The sequence below is a fragment of the Larimichthys crocea genome, chromosome XIII, assembly GCF_000972845.2.
Source record: "Larimichthys crocea isolate SSNF chromosome XIII, L_crocea_2.0, whole genome shotgun sequence".
NCBI classification, from domain to species: Eukaryota; Metazoa; Chordata; class Actinopteri; family Sciaenidae; genus Larimichthys; species Larimichthys crocea.
The window spans coordinates 3,835,998-3,858,434 of record NC_040023.1 but is presented as its reverse complement, the minus strand read 5'-3'; the positions used below and the strand labels follow the sequence as shown (position 1 = coordinate 3,858,434).

The 22,437-nt window shown below is 41.2% G+C and overlaps 1 protein-coding gene across 2 annotated transcripts in view; it reads right to left on the bottom strand.

Annotated features, from left to right (window-relative positions):
* The window catches only part of khdrbs3 (KH domain containing, RNA binding, signal transduction associated 3), a 92,447-nt gene that overhangs the window by 28,628 nt on the left and 41,382 nt on the right, over window positions 1-22,437 (bottom strand). For both annotated transcript variants that reach the window (XR_002042728.2, XM_019271396.2), the window contains exons 2-5: window positions 20,863-20,981; window positions 12,562-12,678; window positions 6,558-6,704; window positions 5,507-5,646 (exon numbers count right to left, since the gene is read on the bottom strand). Coding sequence is in view for 1 of the 2 variants with exons in the window: in XM_019271396.2 (XP_019126941.1) it covers window positions 5,507-5,646; window positions 6,558-6,704; window positions 12,562-12,678; window positions 20,863-20,981 (523 nt within the window). In the remaining variant the exon portion in view is untranslated. The remainder of the gene's footprint in view (window positions 1-5,506; window positions 5,647-6,557; window positions 6,705-12,561; window positions 12,679-20,862; window positions 20,982-22,437) is intronic.

Genomic DNA, 22,437 nt, shown 5'->3' with positions numbered 1-22,437 from the left:
ATTTCCTACATCGACTGGAATGACTCGGTACAGCCGTAGCGATGAATTTGATACGTTCAGCGGCAGGTTATATGCGTAGGTGGAGAGAGAGAGGAACAGCGAGGGTGGAGGGCAAGTTCCTCCAGTCGAGAAAAAGTGAGTCACGTCCATTACTCAAAAAACAGCATGTCTTGTGGCTGAATTGCTTTCCCGTCTATTAAGTAGAATGCAGATGGAAAACTCTGATTTTCTGCCGGTCGTGTGATGAATGTTTCCCTGTGCATTTGTCCGCTTTTAAATGTTGCATTTGAACTGAAGAAGTGGCAGAAGAAAAAAACATTTCTCCACCGGTAAGGATTCAGATACAGTGGTGCGAGTCTTAAGGTTTGTTTTTTACCTTCGATACCGAGGTAAACAATTATGACTGTCACTAAGCTCTGCTGCAAAATAGCTATTTTGAAATCTGTGCAGTCATCTAGATGAATTAGCACCGAGCCAAGAGTCTAACCTGCACTGTAATCAAGACGGAAGAAAAGTCAAGCTGCTCTGTTGGAAATCAAAGACGGTCTGACCTTGTGGTTTGGTAACATGTTGTTTGAGCTCTTTACACCGACTAAGCTTTCTTTTAAAAGCAGTTAACTGATCTGAAGCAGCAGCAGAAAAACCACCAAGGTTGCTCTCCGGGTCATTTTTTTTCAATGCGTTCCATTTCAGCTGTGCAGCATATTGGTGAAACATCTTAGATCTGGGGCAGAAGGAAGAAGAAGAAGAAGAAAAAAAAAAGAAATCTCTCTAATTTCATGACTAACGGGGACAGCGGAGGATGTTTACTTGATAGAAATTAGACCGCCCTCGAGCGCAGCAAAAAAAAAAAAAAAGGAAAAAAAAAGTTGAGAGTTGATTCACGAGCAGAACTTCTCTTCCAACAGTCAAAGTCAAAGCACAGAGGAATATTTAATAGCTGCGTCGGCATCCAGAGCGTTGGTATCGATCAAAAGTACTGTATACGACTTCCTCTTCAGGAGCCTGTGGGACTTCTCTTATCACACCTAAATTAGGCATGGTAAATTCTAATTAGTGTAATTTAAAAACACAGCCAATTATATTATGACTCGGAGCGATCCAAACACCTCATCTTGGTGATCTTGTTTATTTTACAATCGGATGAAAGAAGTGCATTTTCTTTTACAAACACAAAGAACAAGCACTCTTTTCATTGCTTTGTCCTCTTTTTTGAAATCACAGCACCGACGCAGAGGATGTTGAAGGCTTCTGATGGCCGTGAGTATTTGTATTTGCAGTCTTGTGAGGTCTCAGAGGAGCTGGAATTAGCGTGGGTTCACAGAGATAGGAGAGAGGAGATCATTTGCATATAAAGGCTTTTATGCAAATCTGCCTTTGCTTTGCTAATCTTCTCACTGTGTACCACTGGGCAGTAGTTACAGTTTTTTCTATTAAAAGGCACCTCCTCACGTAATGGCCGGTCTGACCTATTTTAGCAACACATGAGTACTGGTGTCAGGTAAATTACGGCAGCATAGCATGAAACAAACACTTAGATTCGCCGAACGTACACTGCATCAGCCCAAATTACAGAGCGTGGCTGAGAAGAACAGAGGAGAAACTCCCCTTGGCGCAGATGCTCCATATTTACCCAAATTAAATTATGTCTCCTAAAAGCAATTTAATCAGGAGGCACTAGTTTAATGACGGCAAGTGCTGATGATAAAATGTAGATTAGAATTATTTTGTCCCAAGCTTCAGTGAACAGTTTTATAGATTGCCACAGTCTGTCAACAGCGTAACTGTTTGTTGTGGAGAAATTGCTGAAGTCAAAGGTCAATGGTGAGGTCAGGAAGGAAGAAAGTGTTCAGGAGCCTCTGATGTCTTATGCTGTATTATTTATTGACGCTTGGCCAAGGAGAACTAGAGACACTCTCAAAGTACACCTGAAGTGCTTGAGTCGGTCTCGCATTCTGACGAACTCATGCTGGTGCATATACTTTAAACCCAAAGATCACACCCCAAATACTATACGCCCCAGAATTAGTCAAAGAGAATGTCTTTACTCTTGCAGGTGTTATTGTCAGCATATTCTAGTCTGGAGACACAGATGTCTGCTTACGCAGATTGGACCGGCAACAACAAGCTATCTATTATGACTAGGAAGGCAGCAACAGGTCTCTTCGACCCTGGCCACCACAGTGAGATATGGTGGCACCTAGTCAAAGACAAACAATTAATACTGCCGTGGATCACAAGGCTTACACGGGACCTTGTGTAACCCTAAAAGAGAAAATTCCATAACACTGTTGAACTCGGATTCCAGACTGATGGAGGGGGAGATGCTGCACGTCATTTCCTTAATCCTCCTGGTTGTGATTATGAGTGGAAACCTGAAGGCTTCCGAGCGCCGTCTTGAAGCCGAAAATATGCAGCGCCGACTGCCGTCACGTTGGCTGTACTGCTTCGTTGGCCTCCAGGCTGATCTAAACATCTAAACGTGTTTATTTCTGCTGTGAAATTTGGGGTTCATGGAAGACTGACTCACTTCTGGAGCCTGTCTCAAGAGGTCTTGAGCACTTCCGCATTGGCTTCATTTTCCAGCCACGGTGGTTTGCCGCTTGGTAGAAACATTGGAGAAACTCCTGAAAAATGTTCACTAGCTGATGCTAAAATGGCTGCAAACCACCAGTTTAGTGTTAAATGTCAATGAAACCCAACACTGACAATGATCATTATTCATGAAATAAAACCCTGTTTTTGATTGTGACTGTGGTTGTTCAAGGCAAAAGGGAAAACGATCGATTATCGACAGACATCCACAATGTTTGTTTGCTCGCACTGTAAACAGATACACCAGTTGCTCTTCTTGTTGTATTCATGACAAAGCAGCTGCTGCGGGAGTGTTTGCGGCACACAGATTGCTGAGACTTGTAGAATAAAAACCGCATTTGCTGTTACTACCATTTCAAACAGGAAAGAAATCTTAAGGAATAGAACTAAAAAAGAGGAGATGCACTGCCAACATCAGGGATCTCAAACAACTGGCCTCCGAGTCTCATTTTGATTCTGTGCTTTTTTTATTTTCTAGAAAAGCTGAAGGCTGAAATTGGTGCTTGTGTATTTGGTGTAATTGGCTTTTTTAGCCGCACAAGTTGTCAGACATAAAGCCATGACTAACGGCAGGTTTGCTGTGGCTCACATGACACCAGATTGTCTATTTCTGAAGAGGACAGACAGCTTCGAGAAAGGTGAACAGTCGATTTATTTTCAATTCATTCGAGTTTAAAGGGAAAGGAAAGCTGCCATTTTTCAGGAACATTACTAAACGTGTGGGGCAGAGAGGAAGGAAAGATGAGTTGCTCATCAGAGTCAATATAGTTCAATATTCTCCAAGCAGCTTCTTTAAGGGTGAAGAACTTGGCCGGTGGCTCCCAGGTAATTTGAATCTGAGCCCTCTGGTCAACACTGCTTGTTTATATGTGGTTTTATTTGTTAACAGAGACATAAGACCATAAAGCTACAGACTGCTGCATAATGCGTATATAGTGAATAGCTCCCATGTGTATATAGGTATAGGATAATAGGGAAGGAGTAAAAGATACCAATGGATAGAAGCCAAGAGGTGTGGCTGGGAAGCTGTGATCAATGGAACAATGGGGATAAAGAGTGAAATAGTCCTTTTGATTGAACTTTACCTCTAAGCTTTATTGACAAATCTGTCCAGAGAGAGCCGGACTCACCAGCATGAGGCTCTCTTGACCAGCTGGTTTACGTTGGTACACAGCAACCAGCCTGGAAAGTTCAGTAAATAACCAGCCGTTTGGAAAGTTGCATGGAGCAACTTTAAATGATAACAGAAGTGCTTTGGTTTGTAGTTTTATGCAAATCATCTACGGTTTCTGTCTCTTCTTTGTAGTCCCTGCTGAGGTCTGCACACAGTCAGCATAGTTGGAAATATCAGGGCTCATTTTTCTGCCTTCAGAAGAAGCTTTATGCTGTCATTCATTTGTACAGGATATGAGAAACAACTTCCACAGAGGCAGATAACCCATCACTTTAAACAGGAAGCCTTTGTTTGGCTTAGTATAAGTTGTTTTTTTGTTGTTTTTTTTTCCCAGTGTGTCCTACTGGAATAATTTCATATCAGTCTGTACTTGCAAATTAAGATACACTGTGTTTCCTGGCAGAAAACAGAAGCACTAGTTGGTTAGGTTTAGGTTAGAGTAAGATTATGAACAGAAAAAAAGCAGATGACAAGACACAAACTGCAGTCCGACGAACTCTAAGAGGTTTTACTGTGCTCCGGTGTCACACTACTTTCACTTTGATTTCTGTGGTAAGACAGACATTGGAAAATGTGAACATTGGGTGCCTGATTTATGGCGTTTCTAACACCTATTTTCCAGTTGCAGATTTGACACATTATGCCCCAAAAAACATTGGGAGTGGAGTCACTTATCAAACAGGTGCCCCAGGTTGGAGCCGTTGTCGTCAAACCAGGCGAAATAAATAGTAGCGATAAAATTCTAAGGGGCCAGGAAGAAGGTTTGATGCTAAAAGACTCCTTTTTAGTCAACACAAAGACAAAACAAAAATATCTGAAGAACTGCACTGTTGGTCTATATAGAGCAAATAATTATTAAACAATAAATGTAATGATTTTGTGTTAAAGCAAGAAGAGTGGGGAGTTCAATCCGACAATAAATGAATAAATGTCACAATTATAAAGACACTACAGGAAGCCCTCCATCTGCTGCCCGACCAGCTCACCGATATTTTTTGCTTATTATTAATTAATCTCCATTTCATTCCCCTTGAAGTTAGTTTGTCTCCTGTGGCATTAATAATATAAGTAGTCATAATGTATGATATATTATCATTTTATGAGTAACACCCATTTTTTTTCTCTCTAGAGTTTTAAGCACTGTCAAACTAAATATTGGTGGAGTCAAGATCACTGTAGACATCCCACCAGTGAATAAGGATATGAGCTCATTAAGGGCAGCCCCAGAATGAGTCCAGAAGCTAACTGTGAAACGAGCAGCTGCCTTAGTAATTCAAAAGCTAATACGCGCGCGTGTGGCAAAACGCAAGCTGCAGCCAACATTTGACACATTTAGTAGATCTACTGAATCTGGTCCAGAATGTTTAGTCAATTGAACATATTTGAACAAGTCTCGCTGGAACGTACAGAGAAAAAGAATCGTCTTAATTAAGAAATAAAACTTGAATCTGACGTCCGTGCCTTAAATTTGAAAAGCCACACAAAAAGGCTGAGTGTTTCTGGTGTCGCCGTGCCAGACGGAGGATGCGCTGTAACTCGAAATGACACCATTAAGTCTGAAAATGCAACAGGATACTGTACACATGCATTTACCCAAAAAAAGAAAAAAAACTGCCTTCCCAGCACCTCCTTAACTGTAAATAATACCCATTCCCCAGCTGAAGTAAAGTGCACGTACACACAACAATTTGTACACACACACATTCTCACATACACACACGCTTGGAAGCAGGTTACCTGGGAGGACCTGGAACAGGTGTCCCCCTTCCACGGACGGCTGACTTGCCCCTCACCGATGGCACCTTGGCATCCTCCGAGCCGCCGTTCAGGTATGTGAGCTCCTGCAGCTGGGCCTGTCTGATCTCATCATTGTAATCCTGCACAGAGAGAGGCAGCATGTTCACACACGCACACATGCACACACACACCGAGACAGCAATATACTCGCTTTCAATTACACTGTATTAAATTTCGTCCTTTATCTCCAGGGCTACAGCCCCGGGAATATCTAATTAATGTACTTTACAGTACTGCCGTGACCGCTGTTCCTGAGGCAGCAAAACATTTCAGATCTCCTGCTGATAAGTCCTCAGGACCCCGTTTGCCTTTATCTTCCAACACAGTTGTTTTTTGTTTTTTTTTGGCCACTAAATTAAAACACATGATTAACACGGAAATAGGTCTTTAATCATAAAATGACTGATGTGATTGTCATGTGTCTCCTCTATCGACAAATATGTTTTATGGCAACAGTAGGAAGAGGTAACAGGGAGATGGGTGGGGGAGGGGTCTGCTGATAATTAATGGCGAGATGTAAATCATCATAGCTCTGAGCATCGGAGAGATCATTCATAATGAATGGAGGAAGAGTAAATAAGCTCCGTGTTGCATGCTGCTGCCAGGGAGGGTTTGGCCCATGCAGAGATTCCCTCCTGCGTTCTTTTATTCCTGTTTTACCCGTGACTTCCCACCCAGGATCACACACACACACACTGAATCAGAAGCTTTGTGCACACACACACACACACACGTTCTAGCGGCCCTGACAGAATTACAGTGCAAAGAACAGACAAAGAGTGTGAGTGAAAGAGCGGGTTGTCTGTGCTGTTACTCACTCGCTTCACCGTGGACAGGCTGAAAATGAGTTGGCCGGGGCCAAAGAGCAGCTGAGAAGAGATTCAGGAGGAGAAAAGGGAAAGCCATAGACAGAGAGTGTGTGTGTGTGTGTGTGTGTGTGTGTGTGTGTGTGTGTGTGTGTGTGTGTGTGTGTGGAAAGAAGGGAACATACTGGTATGAGAAACTTCTTGATCTCCTCCAGAGCGTGACCCATCCTGGCATAGGCCTCAGCCGGTGGGGCGAACACCTCGATGAGGACGTGCAGGTCTTCGTTCAGGTGGTGATATTTGGCCTCGCCACTCTGCCGTAGCTCTTCTTCCTGATGTTACAAGAAAAAAGAAAAAAAACAATTTGCTATCATATATCGTCTGTCTTGGGAATGAGCGCGGGTTAGCTCTTTCAGTCAGGAACATTTATCTTTTTTTTTTGTATTTCGGCAAGGATTTACTGCGGGGAGTTTTTCCATAACTGTTACATAATGAGGTTTGATGCTTTGGTGCTGCTGAGATACAAAAAAAAAAAAAGACAGACAGAAAATATTTATGTGGGTTCTTGTAAACGTATACGTCTGCAAACAGGCAATCCTTACAATCCTTTCAACTGCGGCTGTCACATTTAACTGATTGCTCCTGTCCTCGCACAGCTGCCTGTCCTCATAACAAATGTACAGATAAAGTATGCGCCCTCACACACTTCATCATAATATCTGCTCTTCTTGTTGCTATTTATCTCGTCTGCGTGATCACTGTAGCTTTATTCAAATAAAATCAGCAAGAAGGAAGGGTTCTAGGGATTTATTTTAAAAACAACTTAGCGCCTTATGTCTAAAAAAAAAATAGTAATCATTTCAATCAAATGTTTGTATTTATATTTTACTCAGTATGGATTGAGACGTTTGTCAAGAACGTTACAGAAGTGTCAAGAGTAGTTCAGGAAAATGGTGGTGGTCCAACTATCTGTTGCTCAGTTTTGTATCTTTAACCTTTTAGTCAGCAAATCCTACCCGTTATGCAACATTTCCAGACGAATCTTAATTCGTCTACAAGAGTAGAAGATTTTAAAATAACCGTGAGTCATCTCCAATAACAGAAAGTCTCAAGGTGAAGACATCAAAGATGTGCTTGATTCTGAAGTGCAGCAAAACCCACAGGGATGAACACACTGCACCAGAGAGACAAAACGTAAGATGGGACCTAAAGAATTATTACCTTATAAAGAACTGATAGTTTGAGATGGTAAATTAAAAATAAGGAATAATTAGCGCTTAGGTAACTTTTAAAAAAAAAATATTTATCTATTTATATGATTGGTTGATCAGTCTAAAATACCTCAACAACTATCAGACTTTGGTACAAATATCCACAGTGCACAGAGGATTAATGCCTCTAATTTTTCTGTACCCCACATTGTTTCCTGTTTATGGACTGTTGACGCCGTTGGATGGATTACCATTACAATTTGGTGTAGATATATACATCAGTGACCCCATGACTTTTTATCCAGTTCCATCACTGGCTATAATTCGTCCAACCAATCAACCATCTCACAAGTTAAGTTAAGGAACACCAGAGCCTCACAGAGGCACAAGTGTGGATATAAACTCTTGGTCTTGTTTTAGTCCAGGAAACGTGACATTGCTTTTGTCCAAAATTAGTTGTATGAATGCAGTTTTTGATCAATGATGTCCATATTTTCAAATACTGTCTTTAATAAATTGATTCCCCAATAAGTGAGTTTAACAAGACCATAATACCATTAACAATTACCATATTTTCCTGAATTAAACTCAACTACATAAACTCAGTGGTATTAGTTTCTTATTCAAACAAAGAGCAGACTTCCAGAACAAGTCTGCCATCTTTGCCGGAGCTGCAATATCGTCACCACAGAGGGTGTCAGAAAGTCACAGATTTCATCTTGAACCAGGTGTAGACATATGTGTTGTTTACTTATTGTATACCCAATCCCCAGAAAGGAGAGCAGATGTAAGTCACCCCTCTCCACCTCTGCCTACAGAAACTCAGTTCATTTAAGACTACAACAGAAGTATATACCATGTAAACAGTGAGGGGCTGCACAGGACATTCAGGCCCGACAGAAGCAGGCCACTTTAATGTTATTGATGCTGGGAAATAGGACAGAAAAAACCCCCAAATGTCTCCCACCACATTACACAAAGGAAACAACAGGTTTTGGCGTCCCAGTTTCTCCCTTTCAACAAAAAAAGAGAGGAAAAAAAAAAAAGTCTTCTCCAGGGCCTTTCCAATGGCGGCAACTTCCTCTTCCCCTTGCACCATGCAAGCCAGTGTCTCTGATGTCACCTAATTATAAATAACCTTCTTTTAAGAGTGCCTGTGGTATGTTAATGATATGTTAATTTCCCCCATAAATCTGTGCTTTACGAGCAGAGGGCTCCTTTGCGCATAGCACCAGCGCAGACGGAGCTGCCTGTGTCGAGCAGGGAGTGTAAGCACTGTGTTAGGAAGAGACGCCTGCTTCCAGTCTGTCTCTTCTCTTCTCTTTCATGTATTCCTTGGTATATTTGCATGAAAGAAAAAATGCGGCAAAAACAATTATTTTTTTCTGCGCTTTAACTGTCATCAGCCAAGAAAAACAATGTTTGCATGTGTCACCTAAGGACCTCCTTGTCTTTGAAAAGTATCTGTTCTCTCACTCCATCTATAACCCTCTATATGGTCTATTTAAGTGTTAGACCTAGCAGAGATTTCATTTGGTATCAATTCCTTTGTGTGACCACATCATTTGCATATGATATTGTAGATATAATAGCAGCTTTCATACATGGAGGCCCCTCTCCCGGTACTGATAAGAAGCATCCATGATCCAGCGGAGTCCTATACCAGCTAAGCAGCCCACGGTGGGAGATTACAGCTGTCTGTTTCTCATATCTATTGGCAGCATCTTCCTTCTATTTACATTTTTTTTCCCCCTCTGCAAATCTGCTTATGAAAAGCCGTTCGTCCTGGAAACAGAAGGCCACCGCACTCTGAACGCAGGGGGCTCCTGCAGATGGAGCTCAGAGGTAAAAATAAATAAAAAATAAAAATAACATCAAGCTCCGAGCATTCGCATTCAAATGAAATTAAGGACAGATACTGGAATATGAAGGCAAATTCTATTATTTTGTCTGAATGACAAGTAGCACATCATACTGTATGCAACACAGCCGTCTACTGTGGTGATATACTGCACAGCGCTTCTAGCCTTGTTTATCTACACCTCTGACATTCATAAAGACCACACGTCTTCTTTAATAAATCAAGGCAAACATATACTTTTATATATTCTGAAGAAATGAATCTACCAGCTGGCGGCAGGCTGACAGAGGAGTCCTTACCAGAAGTAAGACAGGCCGTACTGTGTCTGCCCTTTACTGGCCTCCATTCAATGGTTACTGGTAATATACAGAACTGATTAAAGGACTCTTTCATTCGTTTTTAAAGCAATGCGTGGACTATTCCACCTCTAGACTGTCAGATCTACTGACCAATCATGGCAAGTTGAAAGCCAAAGACGACTGAGCCATCGATACCCACCTTGTTCATGATTACATCTTTTCCATACAACAATATTTTTAAGACCTGTTTTAGAGATTAGTCTAATAACTTCCAAGACACAGCACAGGGAGGTTTGTTTACTGTCGTGTTGCCAGACTGCAGGATTATCTGTTCAGTCTGGTGCAGGGTGCAAAATTAGCACCAGCCACCAGCCACCAGCCAAATGCTGGTAAGTGGTTGGTAGTCACCATGCAGCCAAAAAAAATAAAAATAACAACAGTTATCTATTGAGTGGCCATTTGGCCAGTGGGCAAAAAAGTTAATTTTGCAACCTGGTATAGTGGATGTCTTTTATTTTCTTCTTCCTTTCTTTCTGTATGTTCATAAACGGTGGCTCTGCCTGGTAACACTACTCAATACAGTTATTCCATTTATTTCATGCATCACTTCCTGTCCGTCACAAGATAGCACACGGGGAATCATAAAATCCTACGTAGATTCCCCAACAAAGAACACAAAAGAACACAAAAAGATGGATCCCACACTATGGTTGAGTTTGCAAAAGGTGAAGGAAGAGAGCAATGAAATGGTTTAAAATACCCTCAGCTTTATCTCCCATAATTTGTATGCTTGTTCATGTCATTTAAACATCAACCTTGGATCTCTAAATGATCATGGACATGTAATTTGGGTGTAAGTTTTTGGTCTAGGACAGTTCTTTCACGTACAGACCAGTCCTCGCAGAAAATGAAGGTATTTCGCCACAGTATCTCGCAATTACACCCGAAGCAGAACTTACCAAAAGTGAAACAAAGACAATGTGATTGTTTTGTCTATCAGAGAAATTAAAGAGGGAGTACAAGTCCCAGGGAGGAAAATGGATGAGTTAATCACAGCGCTAACGAGAAGGGGGCGCGGTACACGGATGCCTTTACATCATCCTGATCTGACAGCGGCAGGACAACCATGGAGCCATAACCAGGCGGGGAGACTAAGGCAGTTCGGTGCCTTTCAACCTCTCTGCAGTCGTGCTCTTGTCAACACAAAGATCAAGGTTCCGCAGCGGCAAATATCCGAGCAATTATCACAGCTCTTCGCAGTGTCTCCACATGCCACATGTAAGAGCATGAAAGGGAATGCACTGAACATTGTACAGTTTCATCCTCCAACAAATCTATTATGCTGTATTTCCTGAGTAGCAAGACTACAATTGCATTTTTATCTACTGCCTTCCACAGGCTGAAACATGCATATTATCTTCCTATCAGTCAAGTAAAAAGTATGTGGTGGAAATATTCTAATATATATAGATGCTTGGTGGTTCTAAGATATAGCAGAACATCTTTGATTTTACCTGACTTGAACGTAGACCCCTCTTTTTGCTCCACAGTGGTGCAGCTCGCTGACCTACACGGGGAATTTCGAGTGCTGAAAGCTATGATGACACAAGCTATGCAGCTGAAAACAGACAGTCAGCAACCAGCTGAAGATAAAGTGGCAGTTTTGTGGGCGAGGGTGTATCCCTCTTCTCTTAAAAAAGAGGAAGCAGCGCCGCGCGGCGTGTCCCCGACAGAAAGCTGTCAGTCATAAATCCCGCGGTGGGTTTGTGCAGACAGGTAAGGGCCGCCGAGGTCAGCACATCTCCATGACAGATCTTTTCTCCAGGTACTCGAGAGGAGTCGACCATCAAAGACTATTGATCACAGTAATCAAAAAGAATGTGCTGTATGATAGCGAGGATCATCGCCGCCAACAAATCACCCCTGACAAACAGAGGGAGGGGGAGAGACGCAGACGAGCCAAGTGAAGTCGATTTATTCTCTGTTAACCAGTCCAGTCTGCAATCAATTGTGCTGCTAAAGAGCCGCTGTTAGAGCCATTTATATCCTCTCTTTATGTACCCACATGATCATGGATCATGGATGCTGTTAAGCAGGATTGTGTTTGAAATTTTCAAGTTTGAGCCTTTTTATAAGATCCATCCTTATTTTTCTTTTTTACCACAATGTATCCATTTCAAATCATTATCGTGAGCGTTACTCTTGTCCTGTGACAGAAATTCTATTAAAACAAAATCATACATCTAAGATAGTGTTGTCTTGTGTTCGGCCTGACCTTGATTTGACTATGGGTGAGTTTTGTTTATGAGAGAGCCGCCTCTGAAAGATGTCAGACGTGTTTGGTGATCCCCAAGATCATTCACATTTCCATAAACTTTTGAAATCTGTTTTTCGAGATGAAGCTGTTTTTCAAAACTTTATCCGCTCCATGTGACCCATGAGCTGTCAATCAAATCTAGTCTGAGTTATCTGCTCACATCTGAACGAATAAAATGATTCATGTGATCATATCAAACATATGAACTACATTACAGAGCTGTTGCATCTTAGCATATACACACAAATATATATATATATAAAATAACAAGCTGGAAAGTTTACAAAAAAGGAAAACTTGAATGGAGTTTCTGACACACTAGTTGATTTGAGTTGTATTTTTATTGGACTGCCTACATTCCTTCTTAACTTTAAACGTACATCCATCTCACCTTTTACTTTCTGCTGCAGGCCAACATCAGATGATGTGGAGGGGGGAAAAAAAGAGTGAAAGGAGCACAGAGAGCAGAGAGAAAAATGAAATAACAGAGCGGTGTGTTACCTTTTCTTTGTCTCTCATGGATCCTTTTCCGAGAATTGACATCTTTGTGAGAGTGTCCTCCTGTAGCCTCTTTAACGAGTTCCCGCGCGGCCCGAGGAGTTTGCCGACAAAGTTAAACTGCAACAGAGAGCGAGAGCGTCGATCAATCAGTATCTGTGCATTTGAGATAAAGGGTAAAGACATTTCTTGTGTCAATCACGCGTGGCTCAAACAGAAGCTGACGCTGTAATGACACTTATCAGCAGTTTTTTCCCCATCCGTGTGTTGATAGAATCAGTACGGGAGCATTTCTGGAATGTCTGGCCCAGTGTCACCTTCTCGTGGGTTATATGGTTTTATGATGAATGAAGATGATGTGCAACTGAGTCTAACGTTAACAAAAAAGTCACAAGTATGTAGTGGTATGCAGCAGCATTGAATTCAGGAATGGGGATGAAATAAAAGTTATTTTAATTTCCTGAAATTCCCTATTGCTACTTTTCATTTTTTTTGTGATTTATTGTCACGTTTAGTCCTTAGGAGAGACATGGCATTTACACACCAGTATTTTTTTTTTATCATTTTATATGATTAATAATGCTGTTTTTCATCTTTTTAGGAAAAGGGTAGTGTCATTTAGGTTCCAGTGTAGTGTAGACTGTGAGGCATCGACTTGTATATTATATGCTAAATTAAAATAAGTAAAGACACATCTTGACATCTTCACTTTACTACTCTAATTCTAGTGTATTTTTCAAAGAATATAAACTTAAAAACATACATTAAACATAACAGAACTCATTTAAACACACATTCAATTTTGGCCATTGAAAGCCTTTGTTAGATAGATGACAGCAGAAAAAAGGAAACAAGGAGAGAAAAATGAACAACATGTAACAAAAGTGCCCCGCCAGATCAGAACCAGAGAAGTTACAATTCATGGACTGCACTTCAGGGTGCCCCAACTGACTTTAATTCATTCACATCACAATTTCATAATTTGTCACAAGACAAACTCAATGCGGCAAAAGTAAAAATAGAGATTTAGTTCCTACGTGAAACTCCTATACACATCCCACAAAGCCTACAGGTGATGCCACATGAGTAACTTTCTCAGACTTGATGAAGCAATTGAAGCAAATGTTTTTGGCAGGCGGTGTAGAATTCTCCATGATGACATACATCATCTATAAAATGTAAAATCTGAATGATTCGTTGAACTGAGAATAATCACAACAATCAATAACATCTAACGGCTATAGTTCAACCAACTAATTAGCTTCAAAGGGCAGTCCAGAGGTTCTGACTTCAACTGTCAGACTGTTAATTAACACAAAAAATGAAATAATTTAACATGAGGAAGGTAATATAATAATAATAAAATCACCACTATGTTGGTAAATATAACAGTTCATCATGAAATATTCAGTCTCAGTCCTGTTGAACTGCGTGTTCCTGAATGTTTCAACATAAATTTTCAATGTGCAACATTATCATAATGTGCTGGTTTGAGCAAACATTGAACTTGACCACCCTCTGGCATATCACCATCTATCAAAGGCTTCCTGGCTTAGATTACTTCACAAGGTCACCGCTTTTTAGCCGCGAAAACAAAAATGTTATGCATTACTATGAGGCGCGCCGCATGCAGACACCCATCTAAGTCATGCAACCTTTTACACGGGCTCAACACAATTCCAACAGCAGCTGGAGATGGTCAGGGAGACAAAAGGAGAGCGATGCTTTTCTTCCCCCTCTCCATGTTTTCCTTTAACGGTGAGTTATACAGCTGTCTCCCTCAACTATCTAGGTCATCAATTAGCTAGCAGGAGGTAAAAAGAAAAAAAAACAAACCAGTTTTGGTTCCACACCTCACCTGTATCTCTGCTGCCTTTTGTTCAGAAAGTGAGTGCTTATTAAGAGGCTCCTGCCAATTTCTGGGTGAGGGATTTGCGAGGCAAGCTTTAGTGATTCGCTCTAATGCAGTAACTGACGGCAGGGTTTTCATCCTGGCTGGGCTGAACTCCAACATTTCTCAGCTACTGTATGTTCCTTCAACTTTTATAATTACCCAAAAAGTCCTGCGACTGGATGTGATCATACAGAACCCCATGCAGCTCTTGCCTCAACTTTAAATGCCATGCCCCACCGTGCTAATTCCAACCTTGCACTCGCAAATGGGAGTAAGTGGCCTCCTGCAGAATTGTGACCTTGGATTAATGAATACGTAAGACATGTCCACCTTTGCATAAGAGTGTGTGTGCGCTTTGATGCTAGCTTGAGTCCATTTGTACTGTTCAGGCAATTATCTAAAACATTTCAATACCTCTACTGAAAATTGCACAGTAACTCCAAATATGTTGAGCAGGAAATGAATTGTTGGGTCAAGAAATTTCGATTTAAAAGTTATCTAAGCAAACAAGAAAGGCCCTGCCTCTAATGTATTCAAGTTTACAAAAGGATCATCAAAGGAGACAGTGCTGCCGGGGCGAACAGAGGGTGTCAGGAAATGTTTTAAATGTGCTGAGTTTAACCGATGTCCTGGGCATCCATCATTTCCACCTGGATAGAGCCTTGATCACTGAGCTGTGCCATCTCTTGAACAATGATTTGCAGAGCCACATCACACAGCCCACTTCTCTCCGTGTTGTTACAGCTTTTGTGCACCCATTCCACCTCTCTGACAGGTTGTGTATCTGACACGGTGTCCGGGATGTTTGTATGGATGCATCAGTCCTCATTCTACCGACAGTGTTCTACACGCCAATGGATAAAAATCACTTGAAAGCTGCTATTGTGTTGCTTTCAATATGACAGTGTGGGAGCTATATCAGCTGTGCATACATGGGCATCAGGCTGAGAGCTTAAAGGAGCAAATTTACAGGGATGGAAAAATGTACACAGACTGTGAAACAGAAATTGATGTAAACACGAATTGGCTCTGCAGCTTGTTTGAGTTTCTGTGAAACTGGGGACGCTAGTTTGTTGGTGAGCTGAGGGGAAAACAAATGCCCCGTTTAATTTAGAAGATGTTGTCTGTAGTGGGCAGTTTATAATAAAAGAGACCCAGAGAATCTGATGAGTGAGAAAACTGTGACAATGTTCTTGGTCTGAGCAAAGCAGGAAACCCAGGCCAACAGATCCCCAATGGCACTATTTGGTTTATGACAATTTATTGATTTATTGTGATGTTGTTTGAGAGGCTGGTTAAGCACACCATAACATGGTAAGACCCTTAATCAGGGTACTACTGTATTACCTGATTGTACAACTCATATTTGGTTTTGATGGGAAACATTGCTGCCTCTTGTCTTTTCCAGTCAGAAAGTGATATGTTTCTGTATGCAAGTTGTGAGTAGGTGATTCAGGTGGATAGTGGGTAGAGCTCCCAATTGTAGTTTAGTTAGTTAGGTAAGTTTGTGGCTTTGGTCAAATTATAATAAAGTAAAAACATCCAAACTAGAGGTGGCACAGTGCAGCAATGTTTAGCCCCACAGCAAGAAGATCCCTGGTTTAAATCGCCCTTTCTGTGTTTCGCGTTCTCCCAGTGTCTGTAAGGTGTGAATGGTTGTTTATCTCTATGTCAGCCCTAAGTGAGCCCTGGCAACCTGTCCAGGGTGTACCCCACCTATCGCCCAATGTCAGCTGGGATTGCCTCCAGCCCACCACGACCCTGATAAGGATACATGGTTACAGAAAATGGATGGATGGACCCAAGTTGGTCAGTGTCAGTAGCCAACCGAGACCACAATTTCTCTCTTTAACAAGTGCTGTGAGTGTCTAAATATAACCGTGGAAAAAGTTTAAGAATGTTCCATTTGTTAACAGATGTTGTTTTCCAAATGTTGAGATAGCTATATGTCAGGAGGCTTTAGGCTTCTCTCAAAATGAATTTGCTGTTGTAGGTTAGTATACAAACATCATTTCTCGGAGACAGTGTTCTTAATCTAGGTTGGACCTTTATTATTACGGCCGGCTGTGCTTAATTGTGTGTATTCATAAATCAGTTAATTGAATCAAATTACCACACATGTCACATTTTAGCATAAGGATGCTGTACATAATAGACAAAGGAGGGAGAAACAGGGGGTTAATCAGCCTCTTTTATAGCTCAGGGGCTGCAGCAGGTTGAATCAACCATGGGTTTCAGCCACTTCAGACAGAATTATAGATCGTTTGTTGACATGATGCACTGCTATTTGTTTGGCTCTATTTTGAGTTCCTGACTATTTAAAAAGAGATCCTACAGATTTGCTTCATATTTGTTGGACCAAAGCCAGTAAATGTCAGAGAGCCTTAATCTGGACATTTAAAACATCACCACCCTGTCACACACACACACACAGGCAGATGCACATACATCTCCTCATATGGAAAATCCTCCAACTATACAAGTATAACCCAACATAAAACTGTAATCCCCGCTGTTTATCACAAATCAAAAATCTGTCTGACTCGTACTGTGATTGATGCTTTGGGGTTTTGCTAATGCTTTAGTTTTCATGAGGGATTATGTGATTTACAAAAACCTGCCTGGGCTCCTGTACCGCTTCATGTCATTAGACTGTGTGAGAGGATTGTGCTGCTGCTGTCTGTAATCACAAGAAGAAAAGCTGATGTGTTTAATCACAGGTTGCTGCCTGCTGCTTTGTTGTGGTGTTGGTTGCATGGGGGAAAAAAAAACAAATAAAACACAAAGAAGAGGAATCATTGGAAATACATAAAAAAAACAGAATATGTATTGTCGCAGCTGAAACAAAGCACAAAAAAAAGTGTCATGCGGATGATTAGAAAGACAGCGGACACAAGTGGAGAAAGGATGTATGATTAATCACACTTAACTTGAAGGGGGTGCAGGGTGGCAGAGGGAGGGAAAGGGAGAGAGAGAGCGGGAGGCGCATCTGAGATCTTTTCATCATTTGCTGAATGTAATACTGCGAGCCTGGCGAAAGGTGTGCTTACAGAGAGCCAGCGCACAGTGATTGTGCTGAGGACAGCAGGACAGGAACGACAGCAGAAGGATAAATCACTGCTCCCAGCACAGAGAAAAGCCACAGTCTGAACTGGAAATAAACCAGTGGGACTCCTTACGCCTCGCTAATGGCCTGCGGTGCTTTCTGCCAAAAGATGCTTTCTGGGAGAGGGCCCACAGATCCGGCAAATGTACAGATGAGCACTGATAGTGTATCCCTGTTCAAAAGGTGAGGTATTTTTAGTTCCTGAGTAGGAGTGAGATTATGTGTCACGCTGCCTAAATCATGATCTAAAATCTTTTTATTTCTGTAGGAAGGTTTCAATTAAATCTCTAAAAAAGCTTCTAGGTGGGCATCCGTTCGCTGTGTCCACACTCGACATCATAATAATAATATCATCACTCTTGCCAATATCTTAGAAAGTCTAAAAATTCATCAGTATTGGGTTTAAAAAATCATCGCAAACAGAGGAACAGCTCCGTTTTATCACGGAGAATCAGCAGCCTGGAACGTGCCGCGTGTTGTCCTTGCCCGCTTCATTTTGATAAAAAGCTATGTTTGAGGAGGATGGATATAACCTCTCTCCACATGCTCCTAAATGGCTATTTGGAAAATGTCTGTGCCACTTCAATGCCAGAAGCCAAAAGGTGATGCGCGCAGCTCAGGAGAAAAACCATTCAAGTCAGACCGATCACTCTTGCCATTGCTACCTGTCAGACGGAACAAATTGAATTTGTCTTCCTTCGGTGGCTTGTTGGAGCTCTAAACAGCGTATTAGTGGCTCTACTTATCAAAGCTGTCAAAGCAAATCTGTTTAGCTGTGAACCTAGGAGACTCAGATCAGCCTCCAGATGACACTGCATACATACGTACACAGCCCTCGGTGCTCACTGAAAATGTATTTCATCTCTTCATCAGAGTGCGTGTCAGTAGCGGCTGAAATAATGACTCACTCTATCACAGTTAAAGCACGAACCACCCAGTAATCTTTGATTTGGTCATTAGCAGGTACAAAGACAGTTAGAAAGACATGGAGAAAGGTTTGGGGTTCATATAATTGCTGCTTCAAGTTTTCAAAGGTTATAGTTTAGTTTTGAAGAAGGTCCTAACTACACTTGGAATGCAATGGAAATCCATATGAACACAACAAATACATGCAAACATGTACTGCAATATATGTATTAGTATTTGTTGGTCACTGTTGGTTACTGTTAATGAGTACAACTAAAATCTTAAAAATATGGTGCCAGCCTCCGTTCTCAGCAGAGTAAAAAAGTATTTAATCCTTAAACAAAATTAATTGCAAGCATCGGACAATCAAATATAGTCAATATGTCATAATTTTCTTGGGAAATACACAGATGGGATGTTATTTTTTCATACTAGCAGGATGTTAGACCCATCATATGGATGCAAGCTGAAATGTTTGGATTGCTATAACTTTTCAGACATTCATTCAAAGCTGTATGGTTGTCCAGGCATACACCGATTACACCCCCGATGTTGTTCCCTTCTATTTTTTAAATAAAAGTAAAACCAATTTAGTTCATATTCAATCACCATCTCCCAAATTCGTAAAATGCTAAGCTTGTTATTAATAGTTAGTTGGACGACGGATGCTAGAATTTTAAACTGAAAGTGTACTGTATAGCAGTATGGCGACACAAACTGGATGTCAACCAAGTGACAATTGTAAGGAGGGTTGACTGACATGGCGATAATGGAGGATCGGGTGTCAAAGCAAAACGCAGAAGGAATATTTAAGATTTAAACTCAGTGCTAATAATGTAAATTTGTGTGATGACGGTGGCAGTATCTGAAGCCAACGCCTCTAATCTACACCTTCAAGCGTAGGAGATCGAGGCTGCCTTACAGAGCCTCATGGCTGTTGACTCTTTTCATCTCATTTGGACCGGCAATCATCAAATCAATCCCTACTGGGCATAATCAAGGATGTGGAGAAGGTGATGTGATGTGGTGAGGCTCAAAACAACAGTAACAGATCTAAGTTGTGTGATATGATCTCAAAAACTTGAAAATGAATTGTGATTGTTTTTCTTCTTTCTTTCTCGCTCAGACAAATCCCCACTGCTCACAAGTTTTGATCTTTAAGTGACAATTATTTAAAATTAAAGAGTGTTGACTGAGGATGTGTTTGTCACAGAGCAAACAATGGCTCTATGGTAAGTCCTTAAACCTAACATTAATTGTTAAGTTAGGTGTGGACTAATTTAAAACCTGGTATGTAGCTGAATTTTACACCCTGCATCGTAAACTGTCAGTGGCATTATTTTTTATTATGCATGTCATTAAAATGATAGTGATACTGAGCAGAAAAGCACTTTTTGCTGAGACTAAATGCCATCTCTAAAGCTTTGTTGGTTCAGTGTTTGATTCCTGTGCTACTGTATGTTTTACGTCCCTGACGTTGTCCTCTCCATCCACATACTGCAGCTTACGGCCGTCCTTCCCCCCTTGAGGGCTAAGGTGAAAACTTGAGTGATGTCCCCATCTAAGAGCGCTCCTCTCACTTTTACACCAGCCTCCCCATCGTGCTCCCAGTGGGATATCCCTGTCATGCACTGAGCGCGTGGCTCCAATAAATGCCGTTGCCGTTGAAGGCTCCTCTTGGCAGGGGAGGCTGAAGTGCTTTCAGCGGCGGCAACAGTGTTATCGCTCAAAACGGCTTTGTGTGGAGGTCATCGCCAAGCTGACGGTCTAGGACTCTATGTGACTTACTATATGTGCTTGCTTTGCAGTCGTACTCTCACCCTCCCATGGTATCATTTTTCAAAATAATAATAATATATATAAAAAAAAAAAAGGACAGGAGTTGAAAAAGACCTAGAAGTGCATGTATCATAAGAAAATCCACTGCACACTCAAGAAAATGAAATCCACCGTGAGATAATTCCTTTGAATCATATATTCATAAATATTCATTGACAAATTAATATACCGAGACATCAAAGCGTCATTGACCAAGGTCAGTGTAATGGAGGTGTGTGTGTGTGTGTGTGTGTGTGTGAGGGAGGAGTGCGAGAGTTACGGTGGTAACATTTCAGAAGCTTAAACAATTCTTCAGACAGAAGGTAACATCCCTAATATAGTTCCACCCCAGTTCTGTCAGCCGATACTCTGCCTGCATGCCGTCTTCCAGATATGCTACATCTAATAACATAAAGCATCAACAAAAAGTGTCAAGTGGCTGTTGTAAGGAATTTAAATCAAAACTGGAGCTACTGTAGTTGGCTTCATTATCTATAAATAACACAATCTAAAATTCTCTATCTCTGCACATCACATTTTTTGGGGAGAAGTCTCTTGGTGGTGGTACTATAGCACTTACTTTAGGAAACTGCTTGACTGGTATTAAAACTTTCTGGCCCAGTTTCATGTTCTTGTTGATGACGACGTCGATGAACTTCTCCTCTTCCTTCCCCTCATCTTTCTGAACCTTTTCGATCTCTGGAAGGGGCGAAAGAAGGAAAGCAATCAGTCAGTGTTGACGAGCTGCAACCACAAGGCCGTTAAGTCAGATTGTCTTCATTATCATTATCAGTTAAAGGAATGGTAAACATTTCGGGAAATCTATGTAACCGCTTTGTGTTCAAGACGGGGACAGAAAGATCAACAATACTCTTGTGTATGTGATTATGCATGGGCTGAGGTCAGGTAAGTTTAGCTGAAGACTTGAAGTAGTTATCATGGGTTAAAGAGATCAGAAATATGGCTATATGGCAATATATCTGATATTAATGAGTGAGCTGTGGGGTGTTAATATTTTCAACGTTGGACAGAGCTGGCAGTCTCTCTCTGCTTCCAAGTCTTTATGCTGAGCAAGACTGGCTATGTGCCATCTCAAGCTCAGTACTTAACTACACTTAGTCGATTGGATGATTGATTTATTAAATTGATAATCAATGTTTGGTTTCAGGCATGTTTTCAAGCAAAAATGCAGAACAGTTTTAATTTTTAACTTGAATGAAAATAGTAATCTATTAGTTGAGAAGAAAGATCAGCTCTCAGTTGATTTCTCATCCCGGGGCAGTAGTCTGCAGATTTGCTCAACCCTTTTATGCCGCGTAAACATCCAGTTTTTAATGACAAAGAATGCTAGATCCCTTCAGCATCATTCATCTCACCTACTGGCTGAGTCTCGCTCATCGTAACACTTTGTCATAGGAGCAGAGATACCAAATTACTTGTACAGAAAAAGGAAAAAAAATAACGATGGGGAGGACACTGGAGCTTGCACCTCCAGGCAACCAAAAATACTGACTGTCACGCTTCCTCTTTTGGGAGAGGTAGACTTTGATGTATTTGGAGATGTAACCTTGAACGTTTAATCAGATGGATAACATCTGTGTTTCAGTGCCAAGAAAATGGTTTTGCGGAGAGGGCAGCTGAGAGGTGTGGGGATCTACGACAAAGACTCCAGGCTAAAAGCCTGGCAGGGTAAAAGGGCGAAGAAGGGGATGAACTCCATCACGGATTTATTTCTCGTGTTCAGAAAGGAGCAGTCATGATGCTTTGGCTTTACAGTTTACATTTAAATAGAGATTTTGGTTCAGAATCAGATGTGGCGATTGTGCGATTGGATCCAGGCAAAATAAGCTCAGAAAAAATGATGAACTCAAACATGTTCACGTGTTCAAACACAGCACATACCATTTTTTTTCAATTAGATCAGGTCAGAAATTAGCCGAGCATATCGGCGCCGCAAAGGAGAAACCAAAAAGCCAATTGTGACTTCTCAACAAAGCTCTGCAGCATTACATTTGCCGAATGTAATTAAAACCCTTGATATGAGTTTTAACTAGGATAAAAGAAGTATCAGTGATATGGAGATATCTTTAAGCTTCAGTTTATCCCAAGGGGGGCAGAGAGTGCACACGTTCTGTGAAAGACAACATTAATATTA